This window comes from Cervus elaphus, chromosome 31 (genome assembly GCF_910594005.1).
Source record: "Cervus elaphus chromosome 31, mCerEla1.1, whole genome shotgun sequence".
NCBI classification, from domain to species: domain Eukaryota; kingdom Metazoa; phylum Chordata; class Mammalia; order Artiodactyla; family Cervidae; genus Cervus; species Cervus elaphus.
In genome coordinates, this window is record NC_057845.1 from 8314812 (window position 1) to 8337301 (window position 22490).

Below are 22490 nucleotides of genomic sequence, written 5' to 3' on the forward strand. Positions count from 1 at the left end.
TCAAACCAGGGTCTAAAGTGCCACTGATCTGAATTTCTTAGACCGTTTTAATGTTCTACTCTGAACGAGTCGGTTTATTCCTCTCAACCCAGTCAGCTCATCTGTAAAAAAAGGATTGTTGGATTCTGTTCTAATTGTTGCTAATCTTCCCTTCGGCTCTGAGCGTCCATGCATACAAGTGAGCAAGAATCCTCTTACTAGTGTCTAGACATAAAGAACTTGCACATGGCCTTGTACTTAGTTGACTTTCAAAGAAATGGGGAAATAATTAAGCAGTTCATTCTTTTTAAAGGTTTTTTAGAGTGCTTTAGTAGTCTTTGAGATACTTAATTGTTAGTAAGTTCATTACTTTGATAAATTCTGACAATGTAATAGTATGAATCTCAATTTATACTAACTAGATGATAATTTGTAGTATGTTATATAATTATTTTGGCAGCACATTCCTATCCTAATTATGTTTCTCTTGGGCTGATATTAAAATCTATTTACAATTCCTGAGCACATAGTTAGTTTGGGTTGTAAGGAACAGTCATAGATATGAGTGTGTTATTAAATATACACAAGAATTAATTGAGCTCTATGAATAATCAATGATTTCCTGAAGCAGTTTGCAATTTGTTTATATTCTTAGTGTACAAGATGCCCTTTTGAGAATTCTCTAAAATCTTCAACGAGTAAATTTGGGAAAGGACTTAGATTTGTTTCAATCTGAACTGAGAGGTAATAAAAATCACATATATGCATCAGAAAATGCTCAAATGCTTAATTCCAGCTATATCAAAATTTGGCTTTAATAGGCAATAAGAGAAATTATGTTTGCAATGGAATTGGAGGCAATTTAAAAGGAATCATATAAAGAGTTTGAAGACTGTATCAAAGCGTGTCTTAAACCCAAGTAGAATCAATGAACCTCAGTTCAGTTCAGTCACTCAGTCGTGTCCAACTCTTTGCGACCCCATGAATCGCAGCACGCCAGGCCTCCCTGTCCATCACCAACTCCCGGAGTTTACCCAAACTCATGCCCATCAAGTCAGTGACGCCATCCAGCCATCTCATCCTCTGTCACGCCCTTCTCCTCCTGCCCCCAATCCCTCCCAGCGTCAGGGTCTTTTCCAATGAGTCAACTCTTACCATGAGGTGACCAAAATACTGGAGTTTCAGCTTCAGCATCAGTCCTTTCAATGAACACCCAGGACTGATCTCCTTTAGGATGGATTGGTTGGATCTCCTTGCAGTCCAAGGGACTCTCAAGAGTCTTCTCTAACACCACAGTTCAAAAGTATCAATTTTTCAGCACTCAGCTTTCTTCACAGTCTAACTCTCACATCCATACATGACCACTGGAAAAACCATAGCCTTGACCAGATGGACCTTTGTTGGCAAAGTTATGTCTATGCTTTTTAATACGCTATCTAGTTTGGTCGTAACTTTCCTTCCAAGGAGTAAGCATCTTTTAATCTCATGGCTGCAGTCACCATCTGCAGTGACTTTGGAGCCCCAAAAATAAAGTCTGACACTGTTTCCACTGTCTCCCCATCTATTTCCCATGAGGTGATGGGACCAGATGCCATGATCTTAGTTTTCTGAGTGTTGAGCTTTAAGCCAACTTCTTCACTCTCCTCTTTCACTTTCATCAAGAGGCTCTTTAGTTCCTCTTCACTTTCTGCCATAAGGGTGGTGTCATCTGCATATCTGAGGTTATTGATCTTTCTCCCGACAATCTTGATTCCAGCTTGTGCTTCTTCCAGCCCTGCGTTTCTCATGATGTACTCTGCATATAAGTTAAATAAGCAGGGTGACAATATGGCCTTGAGGTACTCCTTTTCCTATTTGGAACCAGTCTGTTGTTCCGTGTCCAGTTCTAATTGTTGCTTCCTGACCTGCATACAGGTTTCTCAAGAGGCAGGTCAGGTGGTCTGGTTTTCCCATCTCTTTCAGAATTTTCCACAGTTTATTGTGATACACACAGTCAAAGGCTTTGGCATAGTCAATAAAGCAGAAATAGATGTTTTTCTGGAACTCTCTTGCTTTCTCGATGATCCAGAAGATATTGGCAATTTGATCTCTGGTTCCTCTCCCTTTTCTAAAACCAGCTTGAACATCTGGAAGTTCTTGGTTCACGTATTGCTGAATCCTGGCTTGGAGAATATTGAGCATTACTTTACTAGCGTGTGAGATGAGTGCAATTGTGCAGTAGTTTGAGCATTCTTTGGGATTGCCTTTCCTAGAGATTGAAATGAAAACGGACCTTTTCCAGTCCTGTGGCCACTGCTGAGTTTTCCAAATTTGCTGGCATATTGAGTGCAGCACTTTCACAGCATCATCTTTCAGGATTTGAAATAGCTCAACTGGAATTCCATCACCTCCACTAGCTTTGTTCATAGTGATGCTTTCTAAGACCCACTTGACTTCACATTCCAGGATGTCTGGCTCTAGGTCAGTGATCACACCATTGTGATTATCTGAGTCGTGAAGATCTTTTTTGTACAGTTCTTCTGTGTATTCTTGCCACCTCTTCTTAATATCTTCTGCTTCTGTTAGGTCCATACGATTTTTGTCCTTTATCGAACCCATCTTTGCCTGAAGTGTTCCCTTGATGTCTCTAATTTTCTTGAAGCGATCTCTAGTCTTTTCCATTCTGTTGTTTTCCTCTATTTTTTTGCATCGATCACTGAGGAAGTCTTTCTTATCTCTCCTGGCTATTCTTTGGAACTCTGCATTCAAATGGGAATATCTTTCCTTTTCTCCTTTGCTTTTCGCTTCTCTTCTTTTCACAGCCATTTGTAAGGACTCCTCACACAATCATCTTGCTTTTTTGCATTTCTTTTCCATGGGGATGGTCTTGATCCCTGTCTCCTGTACAATGTCACGAACTTCTGTCCATAGTTCGTCAGGCAGTCTGTCTATCAGATCTAGGTCCTTAAATCTATTTCTCACTTCCACTGTATAGTCATAAGGGATTTGATTTAGGTCATACCTGAATGGTCTAGTAGTTTTCCCTACTTTCTTCATTTTAAGTCTGAATTTGGCAATAAGGAGTTCATGATCTGAGCCACAGTCAGCTCCCAGTCTTATTTTTGCTGACTGTATAGACTTCTCCATCTTTGGCTGCAAAGGATATAATCAATCTGATTTCGGTGTTGACCATCTGGTGATGTTCATGTATAGAGTCTTCTCTTGTGTTGTTGGAAGAGGGTGTTTGCTATGACCACTGTATTCTCTTGGCAAAACTATTAGCCTTTGCCCTGCTTCATTCCGTACTCCAAGGCCAAATTTGCCTGTTACTCCAGGTGTTTCTTCCCTTCCTACTTTTGCATTCCAGTCCCCTATAATGAAAAGAACATCTTTTTTGGGTGTTAATTCTAAAAGGTCTTGTAGGTCTTCATAGAACAATTCAACTTCAGCTTCTTCAGCGTTACTGGTTGGGGCATAGGCTTGGATTACCGTGATATTGAATGGTTTGCCTTGGAAATGAACAGAGATCATTCTGTCATTTTTGAGATTGCATCCAAGTACTGCATTTCAGACTCTTTTGTTGACCATGATGGCTACTCCATTTCTTCTAAGGGATTCCTGCCCACAGTAGTAGATATAATGGTCACAGGACCACAATCGTGTCTAACTCAATGAATCTAAGCCATGCCTTGTGGGGCCACCTAAGACGGTCAGGTCATGGTGGAGAGGTCTGACAGAATGTGGTCCACTGGAGAAGGGAATGGCAAACCACTTCAGTATTCTTGCCTTGAGAACCCCATGAACAGTATGAGAAAGCAAAATGATAGGATACTTAAAGAGGAACTCCTCAGGTTGGTAGGTGCCCAATATGCTACTGGAGATCAGAGGAGATATAACTCCAGAATGAAGGGATGGAGCCAAAGCAAAAACAATACCCAGTTATGGATGTAACTGGTGATAGAAGCAAGGTCCAATGCTGTAAGGAGCAATATTGCAATAGGAACCTGGAATGTTAGGTCCATGAATGAAGGCAAATTGGAAGTGGTCAAACAGGAGATGGCAAGAGTGAATGTTGACATTCTAGGAATCAGTGAACTAAAATGGACTGGAATGGGTGAATTTAACTCAGGTGACCATTATATCTACTAATGTGGGCAGGAATCCCTTAGAAGAAATGGAGTAGCCATCATGGTCAACAAATGAACCTCAGCTCTATTTAAAATTTTAAGGATGTCTGTGTCCCTCAGCATGCCTTTCTCAGAGGAAAGGATCCATAGCTTCTATCAGATTCCGTAAAGAGGCCTGAATACTGAAGTAGGTTAGAAATCACTTTGTTACGTTAATCATATCTGCTTCTTCAACCGTTCATAAATGCAAAGTGAAAGTGAAGTCGCTCAGTCATGTCTGACTCTTTGTGACCCCATGGACTGTAGCCTACCAGGCTCCTCCATCCATGGCATTTTCCAAGCAAGAGTACTGGAGTGGATTGCCATTTCCTTCTCCAGAGGATCTTCCTGACTTAGGGATCAAACCCAGGTCTCCCACTTTGCAGGCAGACGCTTTACCATCTGAGCCACCAGGGAAGCTGCCAGAATCATAAATACAAAATTCAAAATCATAAAGGCAAGATTCTACCAAAAAGACCCCTCCATGCTACTTTCCCCATGACTGTTAGTCACGTTTTTTTTTTGTTGTTTTTTTTTTTGTCTTAAGGGTGATCCTGTAAGATGTAAATGTCACCATTTACTCAGCTAACACATATTGTATGTTTTCAATGTGCTGAAGACTGTGCTGGGGTAAAGGGGGAGAATAAAATACTTGAGATTGACACATATACACTACTGATACTATGTATAAAGTAGATAGATAATGAGAACCTACTGTAAGCTCACTTAGTGACTGAACAACAAGAGAAACTAACACAACATTGTAAAGCAACTATACTCCAATAAAATTCATTAAAAAAGGAGAGGATTTGATCTCTGAGAATTAGTATATATATTATATACTGCATATTATATATATATCAGGTATACACCTGACATCAACACAACATTGCGAATCAACTATACTTCAATTAAAAATGAATTTAAAAACAATGGAAAATTCCAGTGTATCAGATGAGGTTGTTTAGTAGAGGACTTAGTGACTTGCCGTTTGCTTTATCTGTAAAATGGGAATGTCACAGCACGTAACTCATGTTGTTTTGAGAACAGTTAAATGTGACAATGACTTAAAGGCATTAAGCGGCTCATCACTGACACATGAAATATTGCACATGTTACAGATAATCATCATCAGTATTATCAGGGGTAGGGTATCTAGACAAAACTACAAGAGTGTACAGTGCTTCCCAGTCCTAATTCTAGCCCTGTCGCCTCCCCCACCATATCACAGTAGTGGGTCCCAAACCTTCCTTCAGCCAGAATGACTGTTTCATGATCTCATGAAGATCCCATCTGATGTCATTCAATCTCCATGCCACGCTTAACACATCACATCTTCCTCCAACCAACCTGTTTCTTCTCTGGTCCCTGTCTTGGTATCTAGAAATATCATTCAATTACTCAAGCCAGAAACCTGGGAACCTCCTTGACTCTCCCTCACCTTTCCAATTTATTAGTTACTGAATGCTGAAGATTCTGCCTTCTAAATATGTTCCATATTCTACCTCCTTTTCTCCGTCACTTTCATCATCTTCCTCCTGTACTAGAACAATTGATCCCTTGGTCACAAGTCCCCTCCCTCTCTTTTAGTCCATCCAGCCTCCCTGTAGCCTTAAAAAAATGTTCATTTTAGATAAAATATCTGATCTTATCCCTCTCATGTTTGAAATTCCGGAGTACTCTCTCCCACCCCCTTACTGACTTAAGCACAAAGGCCACATTGTTTAGCATGTCTTGCAAAGTCCCCCACACCTTGTGTACATTACCATTATAACAAGTACACAAGAGATCAAACCAGTCAATACTAAAGGAGATCAACCCTGATTATTCATTGGAAGGACTGATGCTGAAGCTGAAGCTCCAATACTTTGGCCACCTGATGTGACGAGCTGACTCTTTGGAAAAGACCCTGATGCTGGGAAAGATTGAAGGCAGGAGAAGGATGAGGTGGTTGGATGGCATCACTGACTCAATGGACATGAGTTTGAGCAAGCTCCGGGAGATGATGAAGGATAGGGGAGCCTGAGTGCTGCAGTCCATGGGGTCACAAAGAGTCAGATATGACTTAGCGACCAAACAACAACAACAACACAAAAATATTATTGCATGTATTACACAATTTTAACAATTTCATTACTATTCCTTTTACAAACTCCCCTTTCTTGATGAAGGCTGATTACATTAAAGAGATTAAAGTTCCTGGTAGATCGCTAAAGGGATTTAAAATTAGGATCAAATTAATTCTAATGTGTAAAGAGATGTTGGGGTAGAAGAGCCATGTAGGTCTGAATTCCTGAGAGTAGGAGGAAAAGTTAGTAAGGCTCTGCATAGTACCTGCAACATCACCCATGGTACAACCTTTTAGAGTGGAGTGCAGCTCTTTGAACAAGGATCAGTGGGCAACTTATTGAGCTTTCTTGGCTTGATGGATTCATTCCTTAAGACAAAGATCCTATTCCTGTCCTTCTACCTTTGCTCTCCCCAAGGACCGTAGGCTTTTATTTGGGCTCTAGAAGTCCAGAAAGACTTTGTACAAATCACTGACTTTGTTCCCACATTGACCTCCTATTATAAATAGAGCATAAAGAGTTCAGGGTTGAAATCATACTTGGGTTCAAATACTATAACCATGATCTGTCCTTCAAATCTGTAAATTGAGGATAACACTTCCTCCCCAATAGCAGATAAAGAACATGTTATGACAGTGGACATGTGAAGTGAAATAAAGTGAAAGTATTGGTTGCTCGGTCATGTCCGACTCTTTGCGACCCCATGGACTGTAGCCCTCCAGGCTCCTCTATCCGTGGAATCCTCCAGGCAATGATACTGGAGTGGGTAAGCTGTTCCCTTTTCCAGGAAATCTTCCTGACCCAAGGATCAAACCTGGGTCTCCTGCACTGCAGGCAGATTCTTTACCGTCTGAACCACCAGGGAAGCCCTATCAAATAGTAGGTTTGATCATTATTGTTACAGCTTTAAAATATGCTTGGTTGATATAAATGAGTGATTCTCAGCTCTGGCTATATGTAAGTATCACCTGGAGAGTATCAGTATCACAGATATTAATGCCTAGACCATACCTTAGACCAAATAAATCAGAATATTTAGTGATGGGGTACAGGCATTGGTGTTTTCTACAAAGTTCTTTGGAGAGTCTAGTGCACTGAAAAACACTGATATAAATAATTATTTTCTAAGTCTGATAGCTATTAGATAAATTTACAAAATAAAGTCATCCAAAAAGCCAAAAAGGCAGAGAAACAGGACCCAGATCGTAACTTTTGTATGCTACAAAGATATCATGAGACCAAGAAGATCATCATTTAGTGATTTCATGACTATTTCTCCCTCAAAATGTTACCCTCAGGCAAATTTGAGGTATAGTTTTTATTACCACCATTAAGAAAGAAACTTATTGTGAAAAGATTGCAATGTATGCAGCATATTCTCTGTTAATTTTCCAGCTTCTAGATTCATTCAGCTCTTTTTAAAAAAAATGGAATATAACTGCTTTACAGTGTTGTTAGTTTCTGCTATATGATGAAGTGAATCAGCTGCATGTTCTTTGCTATTAAAACTTTTTCTTCTGCTCTGGTCCTCTTACACATCAGATTTCCACCAACTTCCCCCAAATGTTGCAAAGAGTTTATCCTAACCAACATCATCTAAAAGTTTTACTCTTTCCTATTCGCCAGGTTGCCTATTTCATTTTGGCAGGGGGAATCTTATTTTTTTTCCCCCTGCTCCTGTTGTCAGCAACATGTACCCCTTAAATTACATAATCTTTTCTTTCTGCACATGGATGATGCCATGTGGCTCTTCTAGTAGGATTACCTTCTGAAGCCAAACTAAACCCCATGGTCTCCAATTCACTTATTAATATCTATTAGTATCAGCTTCCTTTCTTCTTCTGACCATACCTCTGGAAAGGGAAGCTTATATAGTACTTAAGACTGAAAGACACTCCCAAATAGTACAGGTATTCCATTCACCAACACTTGGTAGAATATCTCTGACTTTCTTTGTTTTCACTTGGAGGCAGGGGGGAAGTGGTCTGGATTTATAAATCGCATGGCACAATCTCCCAGTGGAAGGAGACCCTAGAGTCTCTCTGTGGTTAGCTTGTATCTATGTACATGCATGTGGTTAGAATATGAATGTGAGTGGAGGGGCACAGAGAAATTCAGAAAGTTTTCAACTTCAAGCAAGTCATTTTTCCTTTTAATACATGCTCTTGATATCAATACACCAAAATTGTGCAATCTCATAGGCCATAAAGATGAACAAATGAGTATGTTGATTTTCTGTTGCTGTGCTAGCAACAAATGATCACAAATGAAGTGGCTTAAAACAAGGCAAATTTATTCTCCGACAGTTCTGGATGTCAGATGTCTAAAATCTAGGTGTTGACAGGGCTATATCCCTTTTGAAGGATTTGGGAAAAATCTAATTCCCTGCCTTTTCCAGTTCTAGACGTTGTCTTCATCTCTTGGCTTGTGGTCCCAGATCACATTGCCTTGTATTCCCTCTGTTTCCATCTTCCCATCACTTCTCTGCCTTCTGAACATCAGCTTCCATATATAAGAACCCTTGTGACTACACTGGGCCCTTCTGAATAAACCAGGGTTGTCGTTGCTGTTTGGTTGCTAAGTCCTGTCCTTCTCTTTGCAACCCCATGGACTACCAAGTGCCAGGCTTTCCTGTCCTTCGCTTTCTCCCAGTGTTTGCTCAAACTCATGTCCATTGAGTCAGTGATGCCATCCAGCCATCTCATCCTCTGTCATCCCCTTCTCCTTCCGCCTTCAATCTTTCTCAGCATCAGGATCTTTTCCAGTGAGTTAGCTCTTCGCATCAGGTGGCCAAAGTATTGGAGCGTCAGCTGAAGGGATTGAACCCTGATCTCCCACATTTCAGGTGGATTCTTTACCATCAGAACCACAAGGGAAGCCCTAACTCAGAGTATCTCCCATAAATTAAGATCTTTAATCACATCCTCAAAGTTCTTTTGTCATGTAAAGTAACACATTAACAGATTCTGGAAACTAGGATGTGGTCATGTGTAACAGGCCATTATCCAGCCTACTCTTTAAGGAGAAGGGTAGTTTTCTGTATATCAGGGTTTTCAGGGATCCAGTGCTATTTTTCTTACATTCCTCTGTTCCCTTTGTGGATATATCATAGTCAGCTAGTGTTGTATGAATGTTAGTCTCTCAGTACTGTCTGACTCTTTGCAACCCCATGGACCACCAGGTTTCTCTGTCCATGGGATTTACCAGGCAAGAATACTAGAGTGGGTTGCTATTTCCTTATCCAGGCAATATTCCCAACCCAGGGATCGAACTCAGGCCTCTTGCACTGCAGGCAGATTCTCTACCATCTGAGCCACCAGGGAAGCATTAATATGAGTGTCTTTTCTTTTTGTATCAATAAAAACTGATCTAAGGCCCTACTTATACCTAGCTTGTTCTACTGATGACCAATGTTAAAAATTGTATTATCCAAGGTGCATTCTGCTCAGAGGATAGTGTAATTGCAGCCAGAAGTACTATAGCTGGCAGTGAGAAAGAGCTACACCCTAGAGATCAAGGCTTCTTCTCAAAATTGCTTCTCTGAGGCTTGATATTATTCAACTGTTTCCTGAAGATTATTCCTATGCTGAAATAACTTATTTCTATCTTGGAGTAAAGCAATTATTTTAGCCACATCATATGTCACACATTTGGAAGATGTTCATTCGAAATTATTGACTAGAAACTATGTCTGATGATTTAGAATTTATCCTGATATTGAGAAGGTTATAAAAGGAGCAATACAGTTTAGATTAGTCAATATAAACTTCAAAGACACCTATTTTTCAATGAAAAGATGCAGTAATAAAAACCCTTATAAATATTACAAGAATCTCTCAAAATTGCTGAGGAGCACTTCAGGTTCCATTTTAAGGTTCTGCTAGTATGGTAGCAACATTATGCCAATTATCTGTGACATATGAATTGCTTTTAGCAATGAATGCTGAGAGTTCGTGAGTTTCTGTCTTCATATCTCCGCATTGCCTTCTGGAAAATAATTCAGTTGAAATGCAACATAGGCATCTTAAGATAACAGAACACATTATGGAAAGACTTTCACCCAGAGACTTTCTAAGTGTCTTATAGACCAAGTCTCTCACCAATCACAGGAATTTGACCCCCAAACTATCTTCACCTAGACTTGAATGAAGGCTGTCAAGACAATCTAAAATATGGCCTTTGTGATGCTCAGGCTGTATGTGATAACATTTACTGATCTAAATCCAAGAGGTAGTCTTTTCGAAGAACAATAGAGCTAGATCAAGAAGAGTCAGTGCTATTGTGAACAAAGCCATGAGGTTCAATTGTAAAAACTCCAGAGAGCAGCTGAGCCAGGGTGGTGCCATCATAGTTATTGGGCAAGAACTATTAAGAAAAGCTATGACCAACCTAGATAGCATATTAAAAAGCAGAGACATTACTTTGCCAACAAAGGTCCATCTAGTCAAAGCTATGGTTTTTCCAGTAGTTATGTATGGATGTGAGAGTTGGACTATAAAGAAAGCTGAGTGCCAAAGAATTGATGCTTTTGAACTGTGGTGTTGGAGAAGATTCTTGAGAGTCCCTCAGACTGCAAGAAGATCCAACCAGTCCATCCTAAAGGAAATCAGTCCTGAATATTCATTGGAAGGACTGATGTTGAAGCTGAAACTCCAATACTTTGGCCACCTGATGCGAAGAAGTGACTCATTGGAAAAGAACCTGATGCTGGGAAAGATTGAAGGCGGGAGGAGAAGGGGACGACAGAGGATGAGATGGCTGGATGGCATCACCAACTCAGTGGACATGAGTTTGAGTAGACTCCGGGAGTTGGTGATGGACAGGGAGGCCTGGCGTGCTGCGGTCCATGGGGTCGCAAAGAGTCAGACAAGACTGAGCGACTGAACTGAACTGAACTGATATTTCAGAGTATCTTAATAACAGAGGGGTCATTAGAATTGTTCTTCCAAGAGTCAACTGGCAATGGGTTTTGTTCTGCCTCTTAATAATTCATTTTAACTACAAAAAAAGAAAACTATAATTATTTTCTAACCACTGAAGCAATAGAATAGTCTTGTGGCATATCTGTAGTAGCCTGATACAGAGAAAGCCTTCATGTAGGTGTCAGTCACCCTTCCCCTCACTGGTTTAAGGAATGTGTTATCTAGATAGAATGGAACATCATACGTATGCAGACTATGTAGGACTTTTAATATTTTTCTATTGTTCTCTGTATTAGCCAGGGTTCTCCAGAGAAACAGAATCAATAGGAAATGTACATGAAGAAATTTATTATGAGGAATTGGTTCATATAACTATGGAGACGGAAGTGAAGTGAAGTGAAAGTTGCTTAGTCCTGTCCGACTCTTTGCAATCCTGTTGCAGGGAAGGGTGCCCCTTCCAGAGCCTGAAACTGGGCTCTTGTTTAACGCTCATAAATGAATTGTCCAAGGAGACACATGTGCTGACAAAGCAAGAGATTTTATTGGGAAAGGGCACCCAGGTGGAGAGCAGGAGGGTGAGGGAACCCAGGAGAACACCTCTGCCACATGGCTCACAGTCTCGGGTTTTATGGTGATGGGATTAGTTTCCGGGTTGTCTTTAGCCAATCATTCTGACTCAGAGTCCTTCCTGGTGGTGCACGCCTTGTTCAGCCAAATGGACGCCAGAGAGAAGGATTCTGGGAGGTGGTCGGACATGTGGTGTCTCCTTTTGACCTTTCCTGAATTCTTCCGGTTGGTGGTGGCTTATTAGTTCTGTGTTCCTTACCAGGACCTCCTGTCATAAAACAACTCATGAAATGGTCACTATGGTGTCTGGCTAGGGTAGGCAGTTTCAGTCAGCGTGCTTCCCCTAAACAAACCCACAGACTATACAGTCTGTGGAATTCTCCAGGTCAGGATAATGGAGTGGGTAGTCTTTCCTTTCTCCAGGGGATCTTCCCAACCCAGGAATCGAACCTAGGTCTCCCGCATTGCAGGTGGATTCTTTACCAGTTGAGCTATGGAGACAGAGAAGGCTCACAATCCACCATCTACAAGCTAGAGACCCAGGAAAGCTGTGGGATAATTATAGGCTGAAACTGTAGGCCTGAACACCAGAAGAGTTCAACAGTGAAAATCTCAGCCCTAGGCCTGGAGAAAGCCAGTGTCCCTGCACAGGCAGTCAGGTAAGAAGGAAAAAGGGTGAATTCCTTCTTCCTCTGCCTTTTTGTTCTAATCAAGCTCTTAGGGGATTGGATGATGCCTCCTACTGGGGAGGATCATCTGCTTTATCAAAAGCTTATTTATCTGGAAACATCCTCAAAGATACATCCAGAAATAATGTTTAATCTGGGCACCCCTTGGCCCAGTCAAGTTGACACAACATGAACTGTCACCATCTATGAAAACCTTTGAGTTCTTATAACTGATTCTGTATGGACATAGAGTATGATTAACTATGAATAGTATTTTGCTGGAGACCTTTTTTGTTACCCAGCCCAGTTACATCAGATCTGAATAGTTCATCTTTCTTTATGGAAAAAGAAAATTATTAAGCTTATCTCAACCATGATTATTTATGTTATATCTTTATTACACAAAGAATCAAAGTAGCCTAGAAAAATAATTTGAAACAAAGTCATAAATTTTTTTAAGAAAGGAGAGGAGTTGGCATCAAGGGGAGTATTAGATAAGAAAACCATAAATCTGAATGACATTAGTACATAGAATATATATCCTTTTTCCTGATTAGTTGTTAATGGAGGACCCACAATTTTGACCCTAAAGTCCCTAATAATCAAAACACACACATGACATATTCTGCAGTATTCATGAAACAGAAAATTGTATTTATTCAGAAAAAAAAAAAAAACAAACAACTCAGTTTGCCTGGCACTGATAACCATGTTAGTCACCTAACATGTTAGTCAGGGTGAGTGAGATCTCTGTCAGGATGAAGAGGGTGACATAAATCAATCACGTTCCCTCTTCCTTGACCAAAACCAGCACATGACCACACCCAAGCTCAAGGACCAAAGAAATATAATCCTATCATGTGCCTTTCAATTTGGAAAATTGGCAGTGGTTTTAATGAAGTCTACACTGTGGGTCTTGCAAAATCAAGAAGACTAATAGGTACTGGATAAATCCCTACTATAGATATACAATGGTATTGAAAGAGCTAGATTTTTACCATTAATCTACATTAATAATATGATCTCAAGGATTTATTTAATAAAAATAATTCTGTTAGGAAACAACCATTATTAAAATATTGGTGGAAGCAATTAAGGGGGATGTGGCATCAATATAAATAGTATTGACAGCCATATTTATCACTTATTAGTGTGTGTGATGTGATGTGCTTTGCAACATTAAAAATAATTTTAGTAGAGCCAAAAACAGTCCCTGGCAATACTGTCTTGATAAAGTATACACTGCCTAGGTCAGCACCTCCTGGTCAATTCAGCAAAGCACAGTAACAAAATTTAAAATATTATTTGTTAGGAAAAAGTCAGCTTTGCAAAGAGCCATTTAAAAATCCCCATATCATGATTACACTCTTTATTTAAAAAACTGACTTTTATCTTGATGTGACATTTTCATAATCCCTTAATGACTTTTAGTTGAAATACCATTGTTGACACAGAAAGAAAATCATTATATGAATGCTACAAAATGCAGTGTATACAACTATTAGACAACAGAGCAGCCAGTCCTAATCAGTCTACAAATCATTATAAGCACAATTGTTTAAGAAACATCACCTTTGGTGAAATTGACTTTTTGTTGTTGTTGTTCAGTCACTAAGTCATGTCTAACTCTTTGCAACCCCATGGACTACAGCACACCAGGTTTCCCTATCCTTCTCTATCTCCTGGAGTTTACTTAAATTTGTATCTACTGAGTCAGTGATGCTATATAACCATCTAATCCTCTGCCGCTCTCTTCTACTTTTGCTTTCAATCATTCCCAGCATCAGGGTCTTTTCCAATGAGTTGATATTAGTTTTATTTCAATCTAAAAGTTTCTCATTAACCCAAGTCCTAGAGAGTCCACGAGGTTGAGAGCTCAATGATCCATGATTATATTTGCTTCTTAATTTTCATTCTAGGATGCACTGACCTAGGCTCTAGGTAGGAAAGTCAAGAATGGGGATTTTTGTGGAATATCAAATAAAAAGTGTATGTGGAAGACCCAAGGTCAGAACCAACAAAAGCAGGTTCATTAGCTGTTTATTCACTGCATCTGCATAACTCTTTTCTAACATTAAATAAGAGACATTTTAGATGCGTATTTGCCTCCAGGAATTACAAATAATAGTAATTAGTTGAATGTTTGCTTTAAGAAAAAAAAATCTGTGCTCTCAATTGGTGGTCAAATGCCTCCATAATAAAGTTTAAAAAGAAAAATCCGCCCATATAAAAGGCTGAAAATTCAGGTGCCTTGGTGTTTTTTTCAGTTCCAGAAATAATATTTTAAACCTCAGTGTCCAGGTCTGTATCTTGACATAAAACTTTCCAGTTCCCTTTCAAGAGATAATCTCAGCTGCAATTACACTAACGACCAAAATGAAAAGTTGAATTCTGAGTGACCCCAGCAGGTTAGCTCTTTATTCTCCAATGATATAAGAGATCAGGTCACAAGACCTCACCACGCATGCCTTTAAGTGTTATTGATGGCCCTAAAGCAATTCACCCTGTTAAAAATCCTTTTGTGCCCCTGGTCTTGTTATCACCATAGGAGTGACTTGCATACTGTGGGCTTATGATTCATAGGGAGAGTTTCCTCTCATTTGTCTTACCTTCATGACATTACAATTTCACTAAATATTCCTCTTGTTTCCGTGTTAGCAGTGAAAGCACAGGAAGTGTCAGATCTGTGTGTATCTTATGTGCTGTCTCCAAATGCTCCCTCCCCTTTGATGTAAAATCTTTCTAGTTTGCATATCTTAGGCACCTTCCAAAAGCTCTGATAACTTGTATTGCTTTTCTGAAGACCTTTTCAATCCACGCTTCATAAACTGAAGTTATGAAAGCCCATAATGCAAATGGACATGTTTTCCATAGAGCAGTGATTCCCAACCATTGTTGTGAAATACAGAAACTCCACTCTTAGAAATTCTAATTCAAGCGGTCTCTGGGATGGAGTCTAAGAATATCTGATTTTAAAGCTTCCGGAGGGGATTCTCATTTGAATCCAGAATTTATGAGTGATGGGGATAACTGTCTTGAAAGTTTGATTTCCGAGTCTTCTCCATTCTAGGCAGATAACAAAAACACAGCACCCAGTCTTTCAGTGACCAGCCCCAAGGAAGGTGATGCTGTCCTCACTTACTCACTGAGTCCTACTGGACTCTTTTGTGACCCCATGGACGGTATCCTGCCAGGCTCCTCTGTCCATGGGATTTCCCAGGAAAGAATACTGCAGTGGGTTGCCATTTCCTTCTCCAGGGAATCTTCCCAACTCAGGGATCAAACCCTCGTCTCCTGGGTTGGCAGGCAGATTCTCTACCACTGAGCCACCAGGGAAACCTAAGAAAGTGATACTCTTGATTTAAAAGATTAATGACAATCCTACCTCCAAAGTACGTGGAACTGTTTCTTCTCAGTTCAGTTCAGTTCAGTTGCTCAGTTGTGTCCGACTCTTTGCGACCCCATGGACTGCAGCACACCAGGCCTCCCTGTCCAATCACCAACTCCCGGAGTTTACCCAAATTCATGTCCACTGAGTTGGTGATGCCATCCAGCCATCTCATCCTCTGTCGTCCCCTTCTCCTCCTGCCTTCAATCTTTCCCAGCATCAGGTTCTTTTCCAATGAGTCAGCTCGTCACATCAGGTGGCCAAAGTATTGGAGTTTCAGCTTCAACATCAGTCCTCCCAATGAACACCCAGGACTGATCTCCTTTAGGATGGACTGGTTGGATCTCCTTGCAGTCCAAGGGACTCTCCAGAGTCTTCTCCAACACCACAGTTCAAAAGCATCAATTCTTCAGCACTTAGCTTTCTTTATAGTCCAACTCTCACATCCATCCATGACCACTGGAAAAACCATAGCCTTAACTAGATGGACCTTTGTTGACAAAGTAATGTCTCTGCTTTTTAATATGCTGTCTAGGTTGGTCATAGTTTTTCTTCCAAGGAGCAAGTGTCTTTTAATTTCATGGCTGCAATCACCATCTATAGTGATTTTGGAGCCCCCCAAAATAAAGTCAGCCACTGTTTCCACTGTTTCCCCATCTATTTCCCATGAAGTGATGGGACCAGATGCCATGATCTCAGTTTTCTGAATGTTGAGCTTTAAGCCAACTTTGTCACTCTCCTCTTTCATTTTCATCTCAGTGGACACCATTTCCAGGAATCCAAGAGAAAGACCACAGTCTAAGAAACTACCTCTATTTAGAATCTTTGTCTTTTCTGTTTACCTCTTTTTTTCTCCTCCCCACCAAACAAAAACCATACACACAGAATGTTGCAACTGCCAGGTTCCCAGTTAGGTAACAGAATCAGACTTAAGAGGCAGTGAGAAGAAGTACAAAAATAGTTCCATCTTTCTATTTATAAACAACCCTCTTTTGCCTATTCATAAGATGGGATAAGATGGGAAAAGGTAGAAAGGAGAGTTTCAGCGATATGAATATGTATAGATTTTCATTTAAATACATCTACATATCAGTATTGCCAATTCAACATTTAATGAGTTTTACTCTGAGGCATTATGATAAGTGCTAAAGCTAAGAAGATCAATAAAATATATACCTCAGCATGGGATTACTCAGAAACCCAAGTGTAGAAAAGGTAAGTCTCTGAGCCATTATGGACAGCTCCAGATATAAAATACGTTGATCATGAACTACTTTTCAATTTGATCAGCCGACCAATTTCTCCCATGAAGGTCAAGCATAACGTGATGAAAACACATAGGGTGGAGGTCAGTGGCCTGGGTCCTAGCTCCACGTTAATCACTGCTTTGCCTCAGGTTTCTCTCTACTGAGTCTCTGGATTTCCAAAGCTCCTTCCTATTCTATATCTTCAGGCTACTGCAGTCAACCTACTAATCATCTATTTCTTCTTCTAATTCTGTTTCTGATTCTTTTCCCTTATTTCTCTTTGGCAGATCCTGTTCATGGGCATGATGACTGAATACTATCATTACTTTTTCACAACCCTGGTAAGCATATCTGATGGAAATGTATTTTACACTATCAAAAAAATCTTTGCTTATTTTAAAGTCAGCCCTGGTGTCAAAGGCAGGATATTGTCATGGAGGTTTGTTTTATTTTCCTAAGAATCCTCTAAATCTAGAAACGGTAAACAGCAAGTATCTTCCTTTGTTCCTTCCTTCCTTCCTTCCTTTCCTTCTTTCTTTCTTCCTTTCTTTCCTTCCTCCCTCCCTCCCTTCTTTCTTTTCTTAACTAGCATCAATGCCTGTGCATCCAGAAAGGAATTAAAATAAAGCTTCCATTAAATAGAAGCTGCCAAAATACAAACTATTAATAAAGAAGAGTCATCTATATTTTCTACATGTACTAGAGGACACATTAAAGTGTATCTTGGCATGCTATCTGATGTGATTTCCCCACCTGTGTCCAGGGGGCAGCTGGTTTAGCCAGGGGTCACCTGTCAGGTGTTTGGAAGACTACCAAGATAAGGAACTTGGTAGAGGCTTTCCACATTGAACATTCTTCATCATAAGAAAAACTATGGCTCTAAGCCTGAGACATTCAAAAGAAGCTATACAATCTTAACTTTTGAGAGATTATCAGGTCGAGGAAGAATGGTTGAAGCATTTAACACATCAGAATGATGTGCTAGCTCTCAGCCACACACACACTACACCACTCCCAGCACACACGCTCCATTCTCTTACATGAGAAGAAGACATGTGGTCAACCTCCATTTCTAACCTGTAAAAGTGTGTCAGCTAAAGTCTGCCCAGATTTGCGAGATTCAACAAGAGTATCATTTTCCCAAAGGAATCTGGCAAAGCAGGCTGGTGCATTAGGGAAATCAAAGCCTTTGGAACAAGGACCAGACAGGTCTCGGGCACCTACTTCTGGAAGCAGTAAACTCCATTCCTGAGAGCAGGGAGGGCTACAGAGGATATCACAAGACTAATGCTTTGGGGTAGCTGTTAAAATTATCACTGCTCCGGAGCTCGGAGTCAGGGAGTGGGACGCAGGGCAGAAGTTCCTGAACTGAAGTTTCCGTGGTCTTCACCCCCTCGTTGACATCCTGATGGGGTCCTCTATCAGAAGAGTCAAGGGAGACCCTGAGAACTAGAAAGTGTCTTACTCTGCTCACAACTATTGCCCATCCCCACCACCATGAACACGTACGTCTTACTCAAGGTGAGATCGCCATCTGCCTCTGAACTTTCTATCCTTCTCAGGTGTATATGCCTTTAAGAGTTAGTTTGGTTGAAATTTGAGAAAAATATAAACAATGAAGCCTAAGAAGGCTACTCTTCAATGGAAGGACAGACCAGTTGCCTTCACACTCTTACTTGTTGCCTCATCCTCCACTAACAAGGGGATGTTGAAAATTGGCCCTCGAACTCTGCTTATTCTGTCTTGCACAGAAACAATTTGGAGACCAAATGAATATTCAACGTATTTAGCATATTCACATGAGTGTATTGTATTTCTGTACTGTTGAATTAATAAGGGAATCAATATACATCCTGGAAGTTTCCCTCTGACCCCCTGTAACTTGAATAACTTTCCTTGTATTCATTGAGTGTGCTAAAGGAATCATTCTGCCTTGGATCTTATTCTTTAAATTTACTTCTTTAAGCAATTTCCTTTGGTTTTATCTGCATTCTGCCATGCTTTGCTTTTGTTGTCTTACCACTTTTGTTCATGAGTATCAATGAAACTTAAAGGAAAAAGAAAATTAGTCACTCAGTGCAAGGGAAGTAAGCATAACAGTTTAAAATGCAGAGCATTTTTTCTCACATGAGCCAGGTATTCAGAACTGCATTCTTAAGATTCCGCAGTCTAGTCTAAAGTTATCTTGGAAGTAGTGATACAGAAGAGTTATTCAAAATAATACATGCATATTTATCTTCCACACATATAAATCATGAAATGTTTCTGAAGTTTTCCTCTTAGTAACAACTGTCATCACAGGTAATGTGCTGTCTTGTACTTTCAATAAAGCAGTTACACTGGTAGAAAATTTTTATGGAAGTTTTTTTTTTCTTTTATTAACTGTTAAATACTGTTTTGAAATTTTGGTTCATTCCAAAATGTGAGATATTTTAATGACATCCTTTACAGTCTCTTTTCTTTATAGACAAAAGGTGAAATGGTCACTTAAGTCTATTTTAAATGCAAACCGACAAAATTTTTGGTTTAAATTCAGCCCTCATATACAATGGAAAATACTAGGATGGGTTCAAGTTCTTTCCCCTGAAACATTACCTAAAAAGAACAAGTTCTACTGATAAGATATTCATATCCACACAACCACAGGCTCTAGTTTATTCTCTGAAAAGAACCCTTGGTTCTTATTCTAAGCTTGTGTCCAGTGAGCAATTTTCATGCTCTCATTATATGAGACATAGATTAGTTTCAATGAGCCAGGAAATGGTTGGGGTTTTTTTGTTTTTGCTGAGAGTGATCTTCCTGTCAAATGTATATGCAAGATCCAAACTTCACCTCCTTTGCAGCGTGGGGCAGAAAGTTACGAGGGAGACAAGTGGTACTGCCACTACAGGCCAGTCACATCACCACTCAGGACCTCAGTTTCCTCGTCTAGAAAAGAAAGTCAGTGTACGAATGGACACAAAGGCCCCTTTCAACTCCCCAGAGGACTATATCCTTAGGAACAAAATTCTCTAGCTTCTCAGAATGGCATATCCTATGTCCGAGGGCTTGCTAATTACTGGCAGCTTAATTCCTGTTCTCGGTTTATACAAATTCTAACACTATTGCAAAAACAAATAGATGAAAATGAAAATTATTACTGCCTTAGAACTTGCCAGGCAGCATGCAAATGAAGAACAACAGGAAACGTTATTTCATAGAACCAATGTGATGATGGCTGCCATGCTTATTTTAATCTGTTTGTTGCTTCTGCAAGCATTAGCTCTCTTTTGCATCAAGAACACTGACAATATTAACTCTTTCTACTTTTATCATTTTTAATACTGCGCAGGACTTATTTGCTTTAGATCTGGAACTCTATAGGTACAGTGGTGTAAACATGACTGGGTTTCGGCTGCTTAATATTGACAACCCTCACGTGTCTGCCATCATCGAGAAGTGGTCCATGGAGAGATTGCAGGCCCCACCCAGGCCTGAGACTGGCCTTTTGGATGGCATGATGACAGTAAGTGGCTTTAAATAAAATTATTTGAGATCATGTTTGACTTCCTCAGGGGTTAGGTTAAGAATATCATATGCTTTCTATGGGCTATCCTGGTAACCCAGGTGGCAAAGAATCTGCCTTCAATGCAGGAGACCCAGGTTCCATCCCTAGGTCAGGAAAATCCCCTGGAGAAGAGAATGGCTATCCACTCCAGTATTCTTGCCCAGAGACTTCTATGGACAGAGGAGCCTGGCAGGCTACAGTCCTGTGGGTTGCAAAGAGTCAGATACAACTGAAGCGACTTAGCACACAGATAGCATGCTTTCTATCGTGCAAAGAAAACGTGTTATAACCTGTGCCTAGACTTGTATGCGAGGAGGAGGAAGGATTTTTATGGATTTTAAGAGCTTGGGCATGGCAACTGTCAAAAATTGCTTTTTGCAACTTCCTGACAGTAAGGGCCTCAGATTAAAAGGTAAATGCAAGACTGTCACCACTGTCAGCTAAATGGAGGCAAAGCATAAACCAAAGCAAGGGGAAATAGGAAAAGGGTTACCCCCGGGAACGTTGCCTTGGGAAGGAGGGAGGGAAAGAGGAGGAGCAAGCTGCCTGTAGAGGTTCTTCAGAACCAGTTTGCTCTCCTTGCTTCTGCCACATCTCAGCAAGCAGAGGCACACGTGGAAAAATCCAGATTTCCATACGGTTGGAGTGTTCACATTCTTCTTGTCCAGGGTGCAGGAAGGCGCACCTTTGCAGGCATTCACGGTGCTTTACACCAGCCATATGTCGCTCTCAAAGCAGATGCCAAGCCTGCCTCCTACGGAGAGAGAGGTACTCTGCTAACACATAAATTGCAAACTGCCTCATCAGAGAGCTTCTCACTAACATCATCTGTCTCTTGTTGTCAAATGCACCTACCCTAGCTTTATTTCTCTAATGAAGCTCCCTGTGTGATGAAAGAAAATTGCAGGAAATAAAAGAAAAAAAAAAAGATCTCTATGTCAGAACAGTGTCATCCAAGGGAAAAGATATTGGGAATGCGGGCAGGTAATAGCATTTTAAATTGGCATAGTATTTCATTCTCTGTTCCCATCATCGGGAGAAACACTCTTGCTTTTAAGATGCAATTTACTGATAACTGAAAGGCATCATCTCACAGATAAATAAACTTGGGATTTCTATTCTTTTTCTATCTTTTTTGAACAAGGTACAAATGAAAAAAAAAAAAGAAGAAGAAACAAATGAATTAAGTGGTTCTGGATGATTCCATGTTTAAGGTCCCTGTCTTTTGTTCAGATCTGAAATAACCCTTAAAATATACAAAGTGATCTGAGAGATAATGATGGAAAGCATTTTGGTACAAATGAGCCTTGGGATGACTTGAAACTTTGCTTTGAATAAGAAGTAGAAAATATCCAAGGAAATGCTAGACTTCTGTAAGGAAAGATAAAGAAAGAGAGAGAAAGGGAGGGAGGGAAGGAGAGAGACTAAAAAAAAGTTGCTGGTATATTTTTCCTCCTGGAGTTGTAATCCCAATGTGTTCAAATACAGTTCAAAACCTTCTGTCCACCCTTTACCCCCACTTCTCAAGCAAGATCTCTATCACAGGATGAGATTGCAAGTCATTTTTACCTGTGTTCCTTGAGTACCACTGAAAGAGTTAGAGCTTGGACCTACCTTAATATAGATGTGAATTCATGCCAGACATTAATTATTCATCACAAGTATGTCTTAATTTATCAAAAACAAAAATTGTCCATTGTCTTCAATTATACTGAGCTGACAGAAGAGTTTGTGCATATTGACTGAGATGAGACAAAGCACTGAATGAGGCAGACAGAACCATACAGTTCCCACCCAGCCAGGCTCACCAGTCCTGTGGACAGGAAGCATGGCAGCCCCAGGTCCCCAGGGATGAGAGACTCTCTCTAGAGTTTACTATAGTCTTCTCATCTAACCAGAGGAGTCATTGTTACTAGCGTTGTTGTTGTTGTTATTATTATAAACTCTAAAAGGAAATA

At 40.2% G+C, this 22490-nt stretch overlaps 1 protein-coding gene across 8 annotated transcripts in view; it reads left to right on the forward strand.

The window, feature by feature from the left end:
* Positions 1-22490, forward strand: part of GRIK1 (glutamate ionotropic receptor kainate type subunit 1) — a 438838-nt gene that overhangs the window by 297641 nt on the left and 118707 nt on the right. For 7 of the 8 annotated variants that reach the window (XM_043893053.1, XM_043893051.1, XM_043893054.1 and 4 more), the window contains exons 5-6: positions 17273-17326; positions 20317-20490. In XM_043893053.1, the coding sequence (XP_043748988.1) occupies positions 17273-17326; positions 20317-20490 (228 nt within the window). The remainder of the gene's footprint in view (positions 1-17272; positions 17327-20316; positions 20491-22490) is intronic. The other variant, XM_043893056.1, reaches the window with a different exon arrangement.